The following is a 19,407-nucleotide window of genomic DNA, read 5'->3' as shown; positions in this document are numbered from 1 at the left end:
CTAACCAAGTATGCAGCTAACATATAATAGTAGAACCAAATGCTACAAGAACACAAATCATGCACTTGTCTTTTGTTGTTTTTGTTTTGTTTTGTTTGTTTGTTCTATTTTGAGACAGGGTTTCTTTGCGCAACAGCCCTGGCTGTCCCGGAACTTACTCTGTAGTCTAGGCTGACCTCGAAATCAGAGACCCAACTGCTGAGATTAAAGGTGTGCATCACCACAGCCTGACCAAAGTCAGTCATTCCATTGCTTCATCCAGTACTGTGGAACCAAGTGGGACACAAAGATCAGAGGAGCCAGAGCAGTGACAAGTTTTGCTCAAGATCCTATCTGGCTTCCTATCTACTCTGCCTCTGATCTCTGAGAATATTCAAGGAGCCAAACCTTGTCACCAACCTGTGCCTTGGAAAGCCAATATCTTCATCCATAAATAAAGAAGGGAAAGAGTATATTTTAGCTTCCTTCATCCAAAAACATTTCAGAAAAAAACAAAGTCAATTTTTGGTTTCTTGCAATAACCTTTATCAGCTAGAACACAATCTACAAAAAACGGAAGCAAAGGCACCCACAGTCCTGCACCCCCCCCAAACACACTGGCCACACTGCCTCCAGGCACAAAGCACTTAGAGGGGTACTGAAGAAGCTAAACAAGTTTCATGGACCTGAGAAGTTTCTGCTCTCTTTGCTCAGTACCTGGCACCTGAATTTGCCATTTAAAAGAACTCACTAAATTCCAGAATATCTTCTTTTCCTTTATTTTCTTTTCTTTTTGTGTGTTTTTCAAGACAGGGTTTCTCTGGTTTTTCTTTTTTCAAAATATCTTGATGTTACAGACAAAACAGGCCATTTTCTATATCTCTTGTGAGCTTCTCTGTCACTATCCCATTACTCTAGTCCCACTAACATTAAAATTCTTCAAAATGAAGTTTTTCTTGACCTCTTTCTTTCATAATCCAATCAGCAAATTCTGTATTGATATATATTCAAAATAAAATCACTTCTCATTCACATCAACACAGACACTAGTTTTCTAAAAGTTTCTAAAGTCACCATTTTCTAACTAGACCAGAAATTTCTCAGTTTTGTTTTTTCTTTTTGAAGACAGGGTCTCATGTACCCCAGGCAGGTCTCAAACTCACAAGGATGAGTATGAATTTCAGATCCTCTTGGCTTCCACAGCTTGAGAGTTGGAATTACAGACATGTATAGCCATACCAGGTCTATGTGATGCTGGGACCCAACCCTAGCTTCACAAATGCTAACCAAGCAATCTACCAACAGAGTCACACCCCCAACTCATCTTTCTAAATTTTTTTTTTTGAGACAAGGTTTCTCTGTATCACCCTGGATGTCCTGGAACTTTCTTTGTAGACCAGACTGGCCTCGAACTCACAGAGATCCACCACCACTGCCCAGCATTTTCTCAATTTTTAAGTAACATTAGAAATACAGGGCATGTTAAAATAAAGAAACAAGCTGGGCGTGGTGGCACACATCTTTAATCCCAGCACTCGGGAAGCAGAAGCAGGTGGATCGCTGTGAGTTCGAGGCCAGCCTGGTCTACAAAGTGAGTCTAGGACAGCGAAGGCTACACAGGAAACCCTGTCTCGAAAAACCAAAAAAAAAAAAAAAAAAAAAAAAAAGAAGTAAAAAAGAAAAGAAAAAAGGGAAAAGATATAGTTCTCAATGTTTGTAGAAAACATATTTATTTAAGATTATGCTAAACAAGAAAATGTAAAGGAACTTAAAGAGAAATTTTTACTCCTCACTTGAGCCAGGAAAATATAAATACCAGGTGATTAGTAAGTTATTTATATATACTGTCTACAGCAAAAAGTAAAAAATGTATTCAGAGACACATTCAAATATACTAAAGAAAAAGTAATGTGGAATTATAAAACAGGTAACCCACAGAAAGTCAGGAGAATGTAAACAGAGGCACGCAGAATGGAAGAAAGGCTGAGGATATAGTTCAGTTGGTACCATGCTTGTCTAGCATACACAAAACCCTGGGTTCAACCCCCAGCACTGAATACAAGTTATCTCAGGCCTGTAACCAGAGCTCAGGAAGTCATAGCAAGTTGATCAGGAGTTCAAGGTCACCCTCAGCTACATAGCCAAGTTTGAGGCCAGTTGGCCTATATAGGACCTTCTTTCAAAAAACAAAACAGAAGCTGGCAAGATGATTCAGCCGGTAAACATGTTTGCACACACACACAAACACACACTGATACATACACTTAATTTAAAAACAAAATCTCATTTCATTTAAGTGTAGACTGAAAGGAAAGGGATGAAGACTGGGTGTAGTTCAATGACAATGCCTGCCTGGCATTGCCTGGGATTGAGCCCTAGCCCTGCAAAAAGAATAGGGGTTAAAAAAATACAATGTCACCGTTAATCAAAAGAAAGGAGGAGTGCTTATATTAATATAAGATAAAGTACAGTTCTATGCAAAGAGACCAATAAGATTGGTCATTGGGTAAAAGTATGTGTCACACAAGCCTGATGACCTAAGTTTGATCTCCAGATTCAATGTAAAAAAGGGTATAAAGTGGTGCACAGCTGTAATGCCAACACTCTCTCCTGTAAGGAGATGAGAGGTGGGGATGGAAGAATGATCTAGAAGCTCACAGGCCAGCTGGCCTAAAGAACACAGCAAGTGAGATTCTGCCTCAGCATGACTAAAGGTGAAAACTGTCTTCTGAAAGTTGTCCTCTGACCACCCCCCCACATCTGCCTGGCACATGCATGCCCTCACTAATACCATACATCAAACACACACACACACACACACACACACACACACAGACAGAGACACAGAGAGACAGAGACACAGAGACAAACAAATAAAAGTTAAATTTTGAAAAAGAGAAGGACAAAAAAAAATGAGGGTTGGCCAAACAGCTAAGCAGGGTAAAGGTGCTTGTTCTGTAAGCCTGATGACCTGATGACCTGAGTTTGATCCTAGGGACCCACATGGTGGAAAGGGAGAACTAACTCCAACAAGTTGTCCTTTGACCTCCACATGAACACCACAGCACATATATACACAAATGCCCACACGCAGACAGAGAGAAAGAGAGGGAAGAGAGAGGAAGCAGGGGGAGGCAGGAGGGAAAGAAGGAATAAATAGAATTCAGAAGGTAGTTTGACATTATGATGCTTTAGCAAAATAATACTAATTGGGCCCATAACCTCCTTAACCACCGGCTGTAGGCCAGGCTTATAGAACACAGCATGAGTTTTCCATTGTGGATCAGGCCTTAAGTCCAATTAGAAAGCTGTTGGTTACCTCTATAGCATTCATGCTACTATCTCGCCAGGCCAGTGATTATTGGAGCTCAAAGGATTCACAGCTGGGTAAGACCGTTGATGGCTTTTCTTCCCCATCAGCCCCCCAAAAAACCCTTCGGATATTATGAAAGTTAGTCATTAGGAAGAATGGTTCCAGGTCAGAACCAGTGTGAATTTTCCATGTCCTGTGATCAAAGCTTATGGTGTCTTCAGAGCTAGGATCTTACCATGAAGCTCTAGTGAATAACCAAGGGCAATAACAATACTATGTATTGCCAGGCAAACTGGCACATGCTTTGAATCCCACCACTTAGGGAGGCAGAGGCAGATGGATCTCTGTGAGTTCATGGCTAGCCTGGTCTACAAAGCAAGTCCAAGGCTACACAGAGAAACCCTGTCTCAAAAAAACAAAAAATAAAACAAAACAAAATTATTATGTGGAGGAGGGGCCTCTAGCATCGTCTTGACAAATGGAGTATTTCATACAAAGCGCTGGGCTTTTTTATGATCTATGGTTTCTGGGATGAGCATTATCCCTCTATGTAGGGTAACTTGAATTAAGCTTATCTGTGCGTATATGTGTATATATAACAGAAGACAGTCAGTGGATATGATGAGCCCATCGAACTGCTATCTATATAACTATTTCTATATGGCTTTTTCAAACATCCTTAGTGCTGGTTATCTCTCTACCTCCCCCACTTCAGCCCTCACATCCCACTCCCCACTTAAACCTTTACCACTATGATTCGCCTTTCCTCCAATGCATTTTCTTCTAAAGATTTCTAAATATCTATAAACCCCTTTATCAGAGAAGTTTCTTTAGAAGTGGATAATGTAGCCAGGTGTGGTGACACACGCCTTTACTCCCAGCACTCGGGAGGCAGAGGCAGGGGGACCACTGTGAGTTCGAGGCCAGCCTGGTCTACAAAGTGAGTCCAGGGCAGCCAGGGCTACAGAGATACCCTGTCTCAAAAAACCAAAAAAAAAAAAAATCTTAAAATGTCAGTGGTTTTAATCCTTGTAAATATCAAATGTGTACTGTACAATGATGTCCAGCAGTCGTGTTCTTCTTTTTTTTCTTTGACCAACAATCACATCAGGATTTTAAAAAAAAGCCTTCCCAGAACCCCCTAGTTTTATCACCTCACATTACTTATAATATAAGAAAGTTCAAATGATATCAAGTGCAACACCATAAAGGGAATGATCAGGTAACAGGTGACAAACACATAGATAACAAGGCTTCAGAACCAGAGGAGAGTAGAGGAGCAGTTTGGAATACTGAGTTCTGTACATGACATGGCTGTTAAATTCTTGATACCTGCAGATTTGCACAAGATTGGGCCTGATAACATTCTGTGTTGCAAAAGGGGTTCACAAGGCTCCAACCTTCCCTGACGATCGATAGGCAGTTAACATTGATAGGGAAAGGGGAAACATCTTCAGTGGTTCAGCCATTGGTAAGTTCCTCAAGTTCTGGTAAGTAACCCTGGTCAGTAAGTGTCCTTAAATCCAATGGGCTATCAAAAATAAATAAAAAGACATAAAAGTAGAAGAAAGGAGTTGGGAAGAGGAAGGGAATCAGAGAGGGGGATAAATATGATCAAACTACATATATGAATAGGTCTGGCTAGTGATATAGCTCAACAGGTTCCATTTACCAAATTCAATCCCTGGGACCCACATAAAGAAGCCAGACACAGTGGTACACATCTGTAAATCCAGTACTCCTATAGGGAGACAGGAGGTGGAAACAGATGGGAGGTAAAACCAGGAAAGCTGCCCAGAAGATCACAGACCAGCTAACTTAGAGTATTGGTTCAGCAGAAACAAGGGAGACACTGCCTCAACAAGGCAGAAACAAGAGAACTGACTCCTGAAAAGTTGCCCTCTGACCTCCACATGTTCATGTGCAGTCCCCCCCACTAAACAAATACACATTTAAAAAAAGAAAAATATCACAATGAGATCCATTATTATATGCTAACAAAACCAAAAGTTAATATGTGTACAACCACTTCTACTTAAATTATAACTATTATCAGGAAAACTAAGGCCTCACAAAGATAAAATACTTTGAAAATAATTGGTGTAATGATAATGTCATCTCATCCATCCTCCAATATCAGATGTTATACTCTATACCATGAGAAGAAATTGATACTGCTTTCAATTTATGTTTCTCAAATCTGGGCCCCATTTACCTACTGAATGAGAAACTGAGGTTGGGACCTTTCTTGTTTTCTTTTTTTTGTTTGTTTGTTTTTTTTGAGACAGGGTTTCTCTGTGAAGCAGAGCCCTGGCTATCCTGGACTTTCTCTGTAGACCAGGCTGGCCTTGAATTCACAGAGATCCGCCTGCCTCTGCCTCCCAAGTGCTGGGATTAAAGGCGGTGTGAGCCACCACACCCGGCCTATCTTGTTTTCTGAACGGGCTCTACAAATCGGAGTCAAACTACTCTGTATTTTTTTTTTTTTTTCTAATTTTGAGAACATTGTCTCTGGAATCAGATACTCTGAAATTCAAATCCACACTCAGAAAAATCACTTAACCTCCACAGTTCCAGATGCTTAATCATTAAAATAGCATAGTTGCCTTCTTTACTAGAACCACTCCCGGCAGTAACTTGTCATTACACACCATAATCCTAACTGAACTTCAAAAGTCTACCAAAGCTATGTACAGATTTCAATCAGCTCTAGGCATTTGTGGACATGAAATCTGTGGGACTGGAACTGGGGAGATGGCTCAGTGCTAAGAGGGTACTTTGCATGTTTGAGGACCTTAGTACACAGAACCTAGCACCTAGGTAAAAAGTCAGGTGTGGAGGTAACCCCAGCCCTGTGAGGAACAAAGGCAGGAACACCACTAGGACTTGCTAGCCACCAGTTTAACTCAAGGTTCAGAGAGAGACTGGTTCAAGAGAATAAAATAGAGAGTTATTCAACAAAACATTTTATGTTCTCCTCTGGCCTCTGTGGACTCACAAACACATACACATACAAACATACACAAAATCATACAACACACACACACACACACACACACACACACACACACACTGAGTCTGTGTGATTAACTACTGTGAGCCATCATGATAACTCCATAATATTTAGTAATTTCCAATTGAGCTAAACTAAAAACTTAGACTACACTGAGCATGGTGGGGTGGGGGTTGTACTGAGTAAGCAAGAACAGCCAGCCGCCCACTAAGGATCTGGTTTTCAGCTAGGCTCCTTGTTCTCTGGCAGCCCACAGAAAGGAGGAGAAGAAAAATTTAAAACTGGATGCTTTGTGAAACTTGTGTCAGAATGTACAAACAAAAGCAGAATACACCTTAGAAATGTGATTAAAGATAGCTCTGACCCATAAACTATTTAAAATTCTTAAAATTTCAGTCAGGTAGAGCACATCTGTAATCCCAGCACTCAGGGAGGCAGAGGCAGGTGGATCACTGTGAGTTCGAGGCCAGCCTGGTCTACAAAGTGAGTCCAGGACAGTCAAGGCTACACAGAGAAACCCTGTCTTGAAAAACAAACAAAAAAATCTTAAAATGTCAGTGGTTTTAATCCTTGTAAATATCAAATGTGTACTGTACAATGATGTCCAGCAGTCGTGTTCTTCTTTTTGTTTTGACCAACAATCACATCAGGATTAAAAATCCTTCCCAGAATCTCCTAGTTTTATCACCTCACATTATTTATAATATAAGAAAGTACAAATGATATTAAGTGTAACATCATAAAAGGAATGATCAAGTAACAGGTGACAACACATAGATAACAAGGTATCAGAAATGGGTTTTAGATGACTAAAATCTGGCAAATACCCACGTTATAATTTTAGGTATGGGGGGAGGGAGGTCACAAAATGGTATTTATAATATAATCCCAACCTACAAAAACATATGTTGTGGATGGTCATGGTGGCGCTCGCCTTTAATCCCAGCACTTGGGAGGCAGAGGCAGGTGGACAGATATAAGTTTGAGGCCAGCCTGGTCTACTAAACAGCCAAGGCTACACAAAAAAACCCTGTCTTGAAAACAAAACAAAACAAAATATGTTTTAAGTAAAAGGACAAGAGTTACTACAGTAGCAAAAACAAAAAAACGGTGGATTGTACCCAATACACTCATACATGACTTTGTTTTGTTTTGCTTTTTTGTTTTTTCAAGACAGGGTTTCTCTGTGTAGCCCTGGCTGTCCTGGACATACTTTGTAGACCAGGCTGACCTTGAACTCACAGTGATCTGCATGCCTCTGTCTCCTGAGTGCTGGGATTACAGATGTGCATCAGCACGACCGGCCTCATAGATGACTTTTTATTTCTACTCCTTTCCAGTATTTTCTATAACAGACATGTCTCACCTACAGAATAAGAAAAAAAATTATTTTTTGCCCAGACCAGTCTTGCAATCCTTCTTCCTCAGTCTCCAAAGGCCTATACCCTAAAGTCTAGTTTTTTTTTTTTAATCATTCTTTTAAAAAATCTGGGTTGGGCTGATGATATGGCTCAGCAGGTGGTGCTTGTCACCAAGCCTGACAACCTGAATTCATTTCTGGTCTCACATGATAAAAAGGGAAAATTGACTCCTGCAAGTTGTCTTCTGACCTCCACATTCATATCATGCCATATGTGCACAAGCCCCCCCACACACACAGAGAGGGAGAGAGACAGAGAGAGACAGACAGACAGACAGACAGACAGACAGACAGACAGACAGAAAGTAAATGTAATTTTAAAATCTAACTTTCAGGAACTAGGGAGATGGCTCAGTGGGTAAAGAGTGTTTGCTATGAAAGCAACAGGACCTGTGTTCAATTCCCCAAAACTAACATAAATCTGAACATGGCTAAAAGTGTTTGTATCCCTAGCACTGAGGGGAAACAGATAAGTGGATCTCTGGAGCTCACTAGCCAGCTAGCCTAACCAAACTCCAGGTTTGGAATGAAAACTAAAAAGGAGAGCATAGGAGAGCTGACATCCTCTTCAAACCTCTGCATGTGCACACAGGGCTGCTTATCGTCCACACTCTGTGAGTTCACTCTCTCACAAGTCTAACTTCCAGGCTGTGGAGAAGGCTCAGCGAGGAAAGTGCTTACTAGACAAACATGAGGACTTCAGTTCAATCTCCAGAACATATGTTAAAAAAAAAAAAAGCTTAGAGTACATGTAATCCCAGTGGTGGGGAGACAGAAATGGGAAGATGTGCTAGGCATGGTGGTGCATGCCTTTCATCTCAGTACTTGGCAGGCAGAGGCAACTAATCCCTATGAGTTCTTGAGGCCAGTTTGGTCTACAGAGCAAGTTACAGTACAGCTAGGGCTACACAGAGAAACTCTGTCTCAAAAAATAAAGAAAGGAAGGAAGGAAGGAAGGAAGATAGAAAGAAAGAAAACAAATGGGAAGATCCCTGGGGCTCTCTGGCCAGCCAAGCCTAGCCAACTTAGAAAGTACCAGGCCACTGGGCATGGTGGCACATGCCTTGCCTTTAATCCCAGCACTCGGGAGGCAGAGGCAGGTGGATTGCTGTGAATTCGAGGCCAGCCTAGTCTACAAAGTGAGTCCAAGACAGTCAAGGCTACACAGAGAAACCCTGTCTCGAAAAATCACAAAAATAAAATAAAATAAAAAATAAAAATAAGAAAGTACCAGGCCAGTGGGAGACTCTATCTCAGAAAAACAAGGCTCTGGAGGAATGAAGCCTCAGGCTGACCTCTGGTTTCCACATACACACATACTTATGTGTACCCACCCACATTCTAAACAGGCGCACAAGTAGAAGAAAATGTTTTAACTTTCAGACTTGGGTATAGACAAAATAATTTACGGAATGTGAGTTATAGAGTCTGACATAGGGTAAGAACTTAGGGAGTGTTTATTCCTGTTCTGTTTCCAGATTTCCATAACTGTGAGCAAAAGCCATTTTTCCAGAGATATGGAACTTATACAGTTCCTATGCAATCCAAACTAAGGGCCATAATGCAATAGCTTTTTTTTTTCATGAAGACTTGTTCATTATATATATATATATATATATATATATATATATATATATATGAGAGATGAATTATTTATTTATTTTTATTTTGAGACAGTTTCTCTGTATAACTCTGGCTGTCCTGGAACTAGCTCAGTAGAACTCACAGAGATCTGCCTGCCTCTGTCTCCCAAGATTAAAGGCGTGACACCACTGCTCAGCTAAAATACCTATTTTTTTAGTAAGGATGTATACAAAGTACAATAGGAACAGAGGAAGTATAGAGGAAGAAAGCACTTTATAGAGGAAGTGTTCTGTGAGCTGTACAAGAGAGAACATCAAAGGTAATATAGCAAATGCAAAAACAAAGAACCATAAAGGAGTTGTGGGTAATTTAACTTTGCTGGGTTATAAACAGCAAGGTTGGTGTAGGGGTCACACTTTTAATCCCCACACTTGGGAAGCAGAGACAGGTGGATCTCTGTGAAGTCAAGGCCAGCCTTGACTTACATTTCAAGTTCCAGCCAGTGAGACCATATATACAAAAACAGGGTGGTGGTGGGGAGGTTATGACAGGAAATTAGATTGGCTAACTAGATCATAAAATGTTTGTCTGTCACAGAAAGAAAACTTATTTTTTTCTTTTGAAGACAGTTTCATGTATCCCAAGCTGACATGGAATTACTATGTCACTCCCAAGAAATGAGATTACAAGTGTATGCTACCACACCCAGTTTATGCAGTGGTAGGGATTAAACCGAGATTTTACAGTGTTCTACACAAACATTTTACTAACTGTCCTATATTCCTCAACCCTTATGAAAGACATCTTAATTCCCGCTTATTTCCAGAGTAAAGGAAAAAAAATGACAAACCTCTTAAACAAAATAACATAAGACAGAAAAACTCTGTACCAGGCACATAATAAATAATCAGTAAAGAGCAATTAAATGTGAACTTGGATTTACTGCATCAAGACAGTTCCAGCTTAGGTCAGAATTTTGGCAACACCAGTACCTTTACTTTGCTTTTGAGCATAATAGAAACAGCTCTTCTGAAAGTTAAGACTAACAAATAAAAATTCTAGACCCTAACATATAACAAAATGGTACCAATAGACTGTTTTTATTATACTCCTGTGTACAAATCTCCCCAGTAATAGGGTAATATTATGATTTTTATTACATACGCTAGCCTCACTAGAAAGCTGGGTGACAGGTGCACTCATCCTGTTCTGCCCTATGTCTTTAAATTTTAATTTAATTAGCTGGTCCTGCAGACAGCACAGAAATAAAATATTATTCCAGTTCTGTCTCCATTTATTGAATGCAAACAAACTGCTTTACAACTATGAAAGAGGTATTGATTTGTATGCAAGGCTCACAGAAGCAAAAGCAACTCTTCCAAGGCCACTGATAGTAAGTTACAAAGAAATCCATGTTCTTAGACTCAGATATCTCAAAAATGCAGTACTGCCTCCTGCAAAGGCAGCTTATGAGGGAAAACACAACCATCAGGGTACTTTCTTTGTAGCTAGAAGGCAGCTGCAAAACCAATATACATGCATATATATATATATATATATATATATATATATATATATGCACACACATATATGTATTTATGTATACATACACACACAAAGTACAATAGATACATATGGGGAAACAGAAACCAGAGACCAATGTCAGCTAAGACTTAAGTCTGCAAGGAGGGATAGAAAAATCTGTCTAGCCGTGGGGAGATGCAAGTAAATTCAGAGAGGGGCTAGTTTCTGAGGAGTAGAAAAGGGGGCTGGGAGGAGAGAGCATGTGAAAACACAACACACCTGGCCAATGCACCCTGACCAGCCTGGCCTGCCCTTCTTACCTGCCATGAAACCAGTCCTGGCACATGTCACACTCGATCATGAAGCGGGTCACATCATAAGGCAGTCGACAGAGGCAATACACTGGCACTGAGGCCATCTTCACAGGGGGGTGGATCGCTTTGCGTCGTGCCAGGTTTGTGGCTTTAAGAGGGTCAGAAGGCAGCAACGAGCGCCTTCCCTAGACGATGGCTGGACACAAACAACACTTTTTTTACAAAGTGTTACAAACCTCCGCCCGGGTTTCCAAATCGCCCCGTGTCCCCGCCCCCACCCCCACCCCGTGGGTACCAACCTTCAGTTCTGAAATAGGGAGTAACCCAACCAGGACTCAACACAGCTGGTGAGAGTGCAGGAGTTAAGTAGAGAAAGTCCACCCACCCTTCAGGATTTCTTTCACTTGCAAAAAAAAAAAAAAAAAAAAAAAAAAAAAAAAAAAAAAACAGAAAGAACATTCGGGCGCTCTGCTCTTCCCTATCTTCCACACGCCTCCCCCAGCCCCCTACCTTCTTTGGCCCTCAAGTCAGTGACAACTTCTTTCCGGGTTTCATGTAAATATCTGAAAGCTTTCGGGAAGCTTCTTTAATCCTCTACTGAACCCTCTTTTCGCTGGCCTCTGGCTTCCCAGGACTCTCGGCTCCCTTTATTATATGACGCAAACCATGGCATAAAGGATGAGGCTGGGAAGAGGGAAGCTGACGGAGAGACCCTCTCTAGCCCCCAAAATAGGAAGAACCAGAGATGCGGAAACCCCTGAAAGTCCGCGCAGGTTATTCCAAATTACACCCCCCCACCCCCCCCCCCGAAGCCTTCAGGAACAAGGCAAGCACCACTAAGCACCCAACTCAATCACAGTTCTGGGCTTGCATTCGGAGAGTTTAAATGTTCCTTTTCGTCATTCTCCTTCCCGACCAGTAAGGAGTCTCATTATGCTCCAAAACGAAATAAATCGCTATTTTCTCCTCCACTCGAGAGCTGACAGGGATCTCATCTCACCCCTGACACTAAAAAGGATCTCTTCGAAGCCCCGGTAAACTGACTAGAATTTCCTCACACCCGGGAAACTAAGCAAAGATTTCCACCACCCCCCCCCAGCTCCCAAACGGCATGCAATTTCCTCACAGCCCCCCGAGACTGCCGAGGGTTCGGCTGTACCCCTCAGCTGACAGAGCTTGCATCTGAGACAACAATATCTTGTTTGTAGCCCCCAAAACTTACGAGGATCTCTTCACGCCTCCCCGACTGACAGGAACCTTTTCACGCCCCAAACCTGACAAGAATGTCCTCGGTTCCAAAGCCTACAGGAACCTCTTCATACCCACGGCTGCAAGGCTGCAAGGGACTCCTCAGGACGCGGAGCTCAGCCCCAGAGACTCGCCAGCGACTGGGCTCGCTCCGGGGCAACACAGCTCTAAACGCTAAGCAGAGGCTATCCGGGCAGTTCCGGCCCCAGAGGCAGCGCGCGATGAATTCTGGGATTGCCGCTGTGAAACTGTGAACCTCACTTGCCTTCTCCTAGAAACCACATGCCGCGTCACGCAGTTCCCGTAGTCTGATGGGGCTTTAGGGCAACCTTCACAGCACACCCACAGCCCGGCTGGTAGGGCCTTCTAGAACCCAAAGCTTAAGCCTGAGGAGGGGGCGGAGGCGGGGGCGGGAGGCACGGGGCGGGGGCCCGAGGCAGGGGGCGGGCGCTAGGGCGGGAGGCAGGGGGCGGGGCGGGGGATGGCGGGGCGAACTGGCAAGTGGCTTTGTCGCCGCACCGTCAGGAGATAGCCTTAGCGCCAGGTCTGGAAAAGACTACCTGGGAAGTCGCAGGGAGAGCCCAATAGTAAGTGGCAGAAAATTCAAAGTAATCAATAAAGTTTATTCAAAATTAGGAGGAAGTCGAGGCGGAGAGGGGTGGAGAAATATGGTAAACAGCTACCATATTGAGAGTGGCGGCGTTCTGTGAGGAGACAAGCCAGCCGCCATCTTATGAGGCCCGGGCACGCGAGGTGAAGGTGGAGCCCAAAACGTCAAGCCCGAGGCTCTGGCGTGACGTCATGGGGCGGGGCGACACCTTGAGAGAGCGGGGCGGTGCCCAGCTGTCCTAAGACCTGCTCCTCTTCTAGGCGGCCCAATTGCCGCTTGAGACCTTGAACTGATAGGCGGAGAAGCCGCCATCTTAGGCGAGGCGGTAGTTTGGTTCCATTTTGAGTGGGGCCTAGAACCCAAGTCTTCCTTACCCCTGGGCAAACTGGGAGTTAAATAAACAAACAAACAAACAACCGGCACCTTTCTCCTCCCTCCTAGCGCTCACAGCTCCTCCCTTGTCTCCTCCTCTGAGACCGGGTGAACTCTGACTCCCAGCAGCAAGGCTGCGGGGGCGGGCTTCAGCCTTGGGAGCGAAGGAACACTCCCCCAGTTAGCGGACTAGGTCCTTTTCCCACGGTTGGAGTATCGGTTCATCTTAACTCCGTGCGAGGGGAATCTGTGATTACCACCCAATGAAACAGGTTTAGAGAAGGCTGGTGATTTGAGCGCCTGGAAATTGAAAACGACACCTTTGAATTTCCCCCACATTGAGCTATCAGTCTTCCCGTCTCTCCCCCGGGCTCTCTCCACCGACCCTGCAGGTTCCATAAGGAGAAAATACAGTTCAAGATTTTCCATACATCTGCACCCGGGTTTTCTCACTGCATATATTATGTCTTAAGATGGCACTGTTTTATTTTTCCTCAAACAATGAAATATCCCTAGTTCTCTCACTATATCACTTTCCTAGAGGATCTCATTACTTTAAAGAAGAAAGTGTGTTGGGGTTTTTTGTTTGTTTGTTTGTTTTAATTGTTTTCTGGAGCTGGAGAGACAGCTCAATGATTAGGAACACTGGCCGTTCTTTCAGAGGACCGGAACTCAATTCCCAGTACCCGCAGGGCAGCTCACAGCTGTCTATACCTCCAGTTGTAGGGAATCTGACACACACCAACACACATGCAGGTGACACACCAATGCACATGAAATAAAAATAAATATTAGGAAAAAATTGATTTAGCAAAAGGGCAAAAGTAGAGTGGAAAAGAGAATGTGTGTACAGCGATTTTCTGACCGGCAAACAGAAATAAAAAGACAGAAAGGTCCTCGTCAGTGAAAATTAATTTCCTCTCTCCTTGTTCCCCATTTCTCCTCTCTTCCTTCCACCTCAGGCTCGGTTTCTTGCCTGCTGTGATTAGCAGCTGGTGGCTGGTGGAGAGACTCTTACACTGTCTGAGAGGATGTGGCAGGAGAGTCACGAATTTTGTTTTGTTTTTTGTTTTTCAAGACAGGGTCTCTCTGTGTTGGCTTTGGCTGTCCTGGACTCGCTTTGGAGACCAGGCTGGCCTCGAACTCACAATCTGCCTGCCTCTGCCTCCCGGGTGCTGGGATTAAAGGTGTGCGCCACCACGCCCCCGCTGAGAGTCACAAATTTAACAAGGAAAGAAGGGGTAAGAAAAAAAGCTAGGAGCCTCACAGGCTGCTTGTTGTTGTAAGATATACTTCTGGGAGACAAAGAGGATATATAAAGATATCCTAAGGCATGGGATGTAGCTCGGTTTGTAGAATACTTGCTTAGCAGGCACAAAGGCTATTCAATTATCAGCCCTGCGTAAACCTTGGATGGTAGCCCATTCCAGCACTCGGGAGGAGGAGGCAGGCAGATCGCTGTGAGTTTGAGGCCAGCCTGGTCTACAAAGTGAGTCCAGGAGAGTCAAGTCTACACAGAGAAACCCTGTCTCGACAAACAAACAAACAAACAAACAAACAAAAAACTACATAAATTCCAGGCTAGCCTGGGGTACATGAGATTACAGCTCAAAAAAAAAATCTTAATAGCATTGTATACAGAAATAATGTGCATAGGCAATGGTAGCACACACCGTTAATCCCAGCACTTGGGAGGCAGAGGCAGGCAGATTTCTTCTGAGTTTAGGACAGCCTGGTCTACAGAGCAAGTTCAAGGACAAGCAAGGCTATACAGAGAGACCCTGTCTAAAAAAAATAAAACAAGATGCACAAATGCATGAAGGCATGTGGGGAGTCATACTGTAAAGAATTAGATCAAGATATTACAATACAGAAGTGAAGGAGTTTAGATTTTATCCTTTAAGAAATAAGAAACTACTGAAAGTTTTTAAAAACAAGCATTCACATGTGCCCGTGCGTGTCTGTCTGTGTGTGTGTGTGTGTGTGTGTGTGTGTGTGTGTGTGTGTGTGTGTGTATGCAAGTGCCCGATTATATGTATGCAAACCAGATATGTGCAGGACTATGTGAAGGCCAGAAGATCCCATGGAACTGGAGTTAGAGGAAGATAGGAACTACAGTGGGTCCTGGGAACTGAACCCGGATTCTCTGCAAGAGCAGTAAGGACTCTTAACCACTGAGCCATCTCTCTAGTAACAGTCATATTTGGTTCTTAGCCAGAGTAGTGTGCAATTTTATTGGGACTTGAAACATATACTTTAGATGGTGTGACTGGAGGACTTCCTTAGAAAAGACTATAGACAAGTACATAATAAAGTTAGCTTCAAAGATGTGCAGTAAGAATATTTTCAAGAATAAATTTAGCACCCGAGTAAGAACTGTGACTAGAAATGATATAACCCACACATAAATACACTGGGAAACCCAAACTAAATCTAACCCCAAATGAACATGTTAGGTGAACCTCAAATTTGTTTTGTTTTGTTTTCAAACAGGGGCTCATGATGTAGCTCTGGCTGTCCTGGAACTCACTATGAAGACCAGGCTGGCCTTGAATTCACAGAGATATGCCAACTTCTGCCTTTCCGGTGCTGAGATTAAAGGCATGCACCACCATGCCCAACTGAACCTCAAAGTTTCTAACGTCTCTCCCAAACCCCCTAACATAAGAAAAACTATAATGGGGCTCTCAGCAGAAATGAACAGCAGTTTGGATAAATTGCAGACTTTATAAAACATATTACCATGTGACAGTATAGCAAGGTGACAATACTTTCAGATTAAGCCTTTTTAACTTTACAAAGAGTCAGGAAGGGAGACTGGGAGATAAAGGGAGAACGATGCCAAGATAGTGAGTGGGGCCAGAAAATTGTCAGGTCATCTGGAGATTTTGGAGGCTGACTAGGCAGACCTTCAGGACTAATCGAAAGCTTTAGGTGAATGGGACAAAGAGATTTGAGTTCATTTCTGAGTATCAGAGTGAGTGTATGATGGTACTATTCTGCCCAAATTTGAGAGACTCCCCGAACAGACCACCCAAGAGCCAAGTCCAAATGCAATAGCAAGGAAGTCTTTATTGCAGGTTCCAACCCAGGCCACCCCTCCCATGCACTGACACAGCAAATGCAGGGAAGGAGCCTCAAGTATCAATTGAGAGGGGTTTTTATAGGTTTTAGACAAAGAAATGGGTTTTACAGTATATGAGTGGATGACATTTGGCCAGAAAAGCTGCAAGCAGGGAGTTACAAGCCTTGGAAGTTTCATGGTTGGGTAATAGGTGTAGGGGCAAGTTAGCCTATAGAAAAGATTGGTTGAAGCCGTCATGGGGTATTAGGAACTTTGGCCTGGCTTCTCCTATTTGTTTGCTGCTATATGCCAGACCACCTGCTTGACCAGCACAGAGTATATTTGGACTTTCCCAAGGTGAGCTGATTGTGTTGCTAAGGAATATTTTTCTATTTAGACTAGTTCGTGGTTTTTCTGGAATCTGGGTTCAGCCCTTGGCCAGGTTTAACACAAAATGGAGTTTCTTTTTCAAAATGGAGTGTGTATGGTCCTTACAGTACCATTGACTGAGCCAGGGTATACAGAAAAACAGGTTTTGTGGGGACAAATAAAATGTAGCTTTGACTTGGAGTATGTTTAGGTGTATATATGGAACAATAACTCATCCAATCATTATTGTCTTCTTTCTTTTCAATCCTTCTTTCCATTTTTTGTTTTGTTTTGAGACACTGTATAACCAAGAGAGACTGAAACTCACTATCTAGCCCAGGCTAGCCTCTAACTCATGTTTCTACTTTCCATAATTGTTGTAGGACACAGCTAACAATCCTTTTTTTCTTTTCTTTCTTTTGTTTTTTTGTTTGTTTTGTTTTGTTTTGTTTTTTTGAGACAAGGTTTCTCTGTGTCACCTGGCTGTCCTGGAACTTTGTACACTCCAATACCTCCCTTCCAACGCACCTAACCTAGATAGGAGAGAAAGGAGGTTAATGGGAACAGGAGAAGTAGACCTTATTGAATTCATTTCCTGGGAGCAATTCCCCTGGCATAGTCGGCAGGATTTCAGCAGACCAGCAATTCCACCAAAGTTGCTGTTGTAATCTGGAACAGCAGTTGGAACCCGGAGCCTCGAAGCCTTCACTGGAGCAGTTCTCTCTAGGAGTGTCTCAGAGTGGAGCAATGAACAGCCAAACAATACCAAGACCCCAAAAGCCCCAACCTCCTGTTGTGGATATATATATATCCTCTCAGAGCCTGTACTAAGATGTGTTTCAGCTGGCATAAACCAAGCCCCCTACAGAGTGGTTCAACTTCTAAGTGGATAAACATCACCTGTTCTCTCACAAGTCTGTTTCCCATCCCACACTTGGGATCAAAACAAAAACATGTTTATATCCACTACAGAACTTGCTCTGTAGACCAGGCTGGACTGGAGAACTCATAGGGATTAGCCGACTTCTGCTTGCCAAATGCTGAGATTAAATGTGTGCACCACCACTGCCCAGCAAAAATTACATTAGATAGCCGGACGGTAGCAATGCCTATAATCCCAGCACTCAGAGAGGTAGAAGCAGGAGGATCACTGTGAGTTTGAGGCCAGCCTGGTCTACAAGGTGTGTCCAGGACAGCCAGGACTGTTACATGGACAAACCCTGTCTTGAAAAAAAAAAAAACTCCCCCTAAAAAATTATATTTATTTATGCATGAATGTTTGTTTTGCCTGCATGTATGTCTGTGCTCATGTGTGAGCTTGGTTCCTGAAGAGGTCAGAGGAGGATGTCAGACTCCCTGGACCTGGAGTTAGGAATGGTTGTGAACTACTCTGTGGTACTGAGAATTGAACCCCGGTCCTGCAAGAGCAGCCAGTTATTAACTGCTGAGCCACCTCTCCCAACAATTGTTTATCAACCAGAACCTGGCACTGTACTGGGTGCTGAGGGTGTGAATGAATAATAATGATAAAAAAGTCACTTATGTTTATTGGGCACCTGCTATTTAAACACAAGGGATTCTAGAACAAATAAAACAGACTAAGATCAACGTTCTTGTGACACATTCCAGTAAGAGACAACAGAATCAAATAAAACAGTTCCTAATTGTAGTGAATGCTATTAGGAAAACAGAAGAAGTTACAAAATAGAGAATGCTCCAGAGAAACAACTACTTTAAATACTGTAGCCAAGGTTGGCCTCTCTGAGAATGTGTTCCGTAAGTTTAGACCTCAATAATAAGAGCTAACTAGGGACAAAGTAGAATTAAAAGTGTAAAAGCCATAATACGATACTGGGAGGACCTGGTGTGGTACAGGTAAGGATTAGATAAAATCTATAGTCATGAATAGAAACTATATGCGTATCCTTTAGGAGTATAAGGTGTAACGAATAAGGTGAGGTAAAATTAACAAAATGAAGCCTAAGTGTGAGCAGCCTGTGTGATAACAAAGAGCCACAGTTAGCCTACAGTGGTATGCAGTTCCTCTCCCCAGATAATTCCTCTGCATTGTTCTTGAGAGGTGAAAAAGTGAAGTTAAAGGATATAGCAAAAGGCTGAATCACAAAAAACCAAACGCAAAGCAAGTCTGAGTTGCTGACAAAAGACTCCTGCCATTGTCAAAGATAGGTGTCCACCCACTGTTGTTGCCTTGGTGTGTGGTCTGATCTCAAAATATAGTATGTGATGTGAGGTGGCTCCCATAGCTCAAGGTTGCTCTGGAAGCCTTCCTCCCACACATGCATGTCCACTTAGCACTTCTAAGCATTTAATTAGATAGATAATTGAATGCATTCAGTCAGACAGCTATTGATAACCTGGGTGATTCATACATCTGCTAATATCCTACTAGAGAGGATCTCAGAGGGATCTTTCCAACTCATTTCTCTTCAAAAAGATAAACTATTAGATAAAAAATATTATGAGAAGTGGAGTGTAGTGACACACACCTTTAATCCCAGCACTTGGGAAGCAGAGACAGGCGGATCTCTGTGAGTTTGAGGCCAGCTTGGTCTACAAAGCGAGTCCAGGACCCTGTC

The 19,407-nt window shown here is 42.9% G+C and overlaps 2 protein-coding genes across 4 annotated transcripts in view; one reads left to right on the top strand and one right to left on the bottom strand.

Annotated features, from left to right (window-relative positions):
- The window catches only part of Phf8 (PHD finger protein 8), a 90,935-nt gene extending 78,148 nt beyond the window's left edge, over positions 1 to 12,787 (bottom strand). For 2 of the 3 annotated variants that reach the window (XM_051142117.1, XM_051142119.1), the window contains exons 1-2: positions 12,661 to 12,787; positions 11,154 to 11,343 (exon numbers count right to left, since the gene is read on the bottom strand). In XM_051142117.1, coding sequence (XP_050998074.1) covers positions 11,154 to 11,251 — 98 coding nt within the window. In that variant the 5' untranslated portion in view covers positions 11,252 to 11,343; positions 12,661 to 12,787. Of the gene's footprint in view, positions 1 to 11,153; positions 11,344 to 12,369; positions 12,484 to 12,660 lie in introns of those variants that run through there. The other variant, XM_051142118.1, reaches the window with a different exon arrangement.
- Positions 1 to 19,407, top strand: part of Shroom2 (shroom family member 2) — a 1,329,704-nt gene that overhangs the window by 1,019,280 nt on the left and 291,017 nt on the right. The window lies entirely within an intron of this gene.

This window comes from Acomys russatus, chromosome X (assembly GCF_903995435.1).
Source record: "Acomys russatus chromosome X, mAcoRus1.1, whole genome shotgun sequence".
NCBI classification, from domain to species: domain Eukaryota; kingdom Metazoa; phylum Chordata; class Mammalia; order Rodentia; family Muridae; genus Acomys; species Acomys russatus.
The sequence above is the reverse complement of the archived record's forward strand: the minus strand, read 5'-3'. Positions and strand labels throughout refer to the sequence as shown.